At 36.4% G+C, this 1,774-nt stretch overlaps 1 protein-coding gene across 2 annotated transcripts in view; it reads right to left on the reverse strand.

Annotated features, from left to right (window-relative positions):
• LOC108727254 (uncharacterized) overlaps positions 1-1,774 on the reverse strand; it is a 21,117-nt gene that overhangs the window by 3,812 nt on the left and 15,531 nt on the right. For both annotated transcript variants that reach the window (XM_018455299.1, XM_018455300.1), the window contains one exon: positions 778-1,296. In XM_018455299.1, coding sequence (XP_018310801.1) covers positions 778-1,296 — 519 coding nt within the window. The remainder of the gene's footprint in view (positions 1-777; positions 1,297-1,774) is intronic.

The following is a 1,774-nucleotide window of genomic DNA, read 5'->3' on the forward strand; positions in this document are numbered from 1 at the left end:
CCCTTTAATACTTCAATTCGCTACAATCGAAGAATTTTTAGCATTTCCGTCCACCATATTGGTTCCGCCATTTTGAATTTTTAAATTTTAAGTTCGGTTTCGGCATCAGCGACCCCGAAAACCCTCCAATACTACATTTCGCTGCAATCGAAGAATTTTTAGCATTCCCGTCCGCCATATTGGTTCAGCCATTTTGAATTTTCAAAATTTAAGTTCGGTTTCGGTTTCAGCGACCCCGAAAACCTTTTAATACTACATTTCGCAAAAATCGAAAGACTTTTAGCATTTTCGGTAAAACTTCAATCCGCCATATTGATTCAACCATTTTGAATTTTCAAATTTTGAGACCGGATTCGAAATCGGCGACCCCCAAAACCTTTAGATACGACAAACTAATACTCAAACTAATACTCTAACAGCCTCAACGAAAAGAGGCTTCAGGGCACGTAACACGTCAATTTTAAGATAGGAAACGTAAAATTATATAACTTAAATTATGTGTATTACTCTTGTCTCAAGATAATAAGTTGATTTTATTTAATTTAAGGGAGGAAAATATGAATTATTGATTCAATCTTAATATTGTTTTTTTATATTGCATATAAGATTGCTATATAAAAGAATATTGATTAAATATTTGTTTATATAGCAATCTTAAATATCAAGAGAATATTTTTTGTCTCGCTATTAAAAATTCTTTTTGAGAAGGCGAGTTCCGAGAAATTGAGTTTCCGATTATGGAAATCAATTAAAAAATATGATAGAGCTTATTCTTACCTGCGCTCCGTTATAGACAGTGATTTCGTTGCTCGGGCAAGAGTTTAAAGTGAAGTTTCGCCTCCCCGTCTCCGATTTCTCGTGTTCAGGCTTGTTTCTGAGAATCTTTATATAGATCGAAACCTTCTCTGTGGTTCTACCGAGAAACTTGTAAGTGCACACGGTATCGGGAGGATACCAGCTCTGCGGGGATCTAATGTTCTCCTTGCCGTTTCGTGGCTGCCCGGTGCTGCTCCTATATGCGAATTCGCATCTCGTGCGTCTCACCTCTCGTGAAACGTGTTCCTCTTGAAGGGTCACCTGGAAGCCATCGTGGGTCACGGTGCCATCCTCGCGAGCGACGAACTCCAGGATTACGTTTTTCCCGCTCGAATAGATGCGTGGGACTCGGCCGCTACCGCAGAACCTCGTGATCTCCAAGATCCTCCCGTTCACATTTTCCAGAAGTGCGAGATAGTCGCCACTGCCGCATGCATTTGCCAACGATCGATTTTCTCTGAGGTATTTGGGTTCCGATGCCTTAATAAATTATACGGGACATATCGATTTAGGTGAACAAATATACTTGTTCAGAAATATCTTAATTGGTGTAAATTTCGTTAAACAAAAATGTGGATCTCGTCGTGTAATAAATCTTTATATTTTAATGGACAAAACAGTATCAGTTTTATGTCAGAAGTGTCTATTATTTAAAAATATTAATGAAAAAAATAAGATTTAAAATTGCTGTATATAGATTATCATCTTAGGGTTTCTATTCGCTGACGCCGTCTCAAATTATGACATCAGAAGTGAGAAAATAAAAATTTTGCAAATTATATTTGAATAGAAATCAATAAATAAAACAAGGGCAAACGAGCCAACTACAATATAAGATCTTTAATAAAGATCTTATATATGTATATACAATAATCAAACGTTTCGACACCGATCGGGTCATTTTCAATGTACAATAACAAAACATCTTACATACATAATCAGAAATTCAGTTAAAATA

This window comes from Mycetomoellerius zeteki, unplaced genomic scaffold (genome assembly GCF_001594055.1).
Source record: "Mycetomoellerius zeteki isolate Tzet28-1 unplaced genomic scaffold, Tzet1.0 scaffold48, whole genome shotgun sequence".
Lineage (NCBI taxonomy): Eukaryota > Metazoa > Arthropoda > Insecta > Hymenoptera > Formicidae > Mycetomoellerius > Mycetomoellerius zeteki.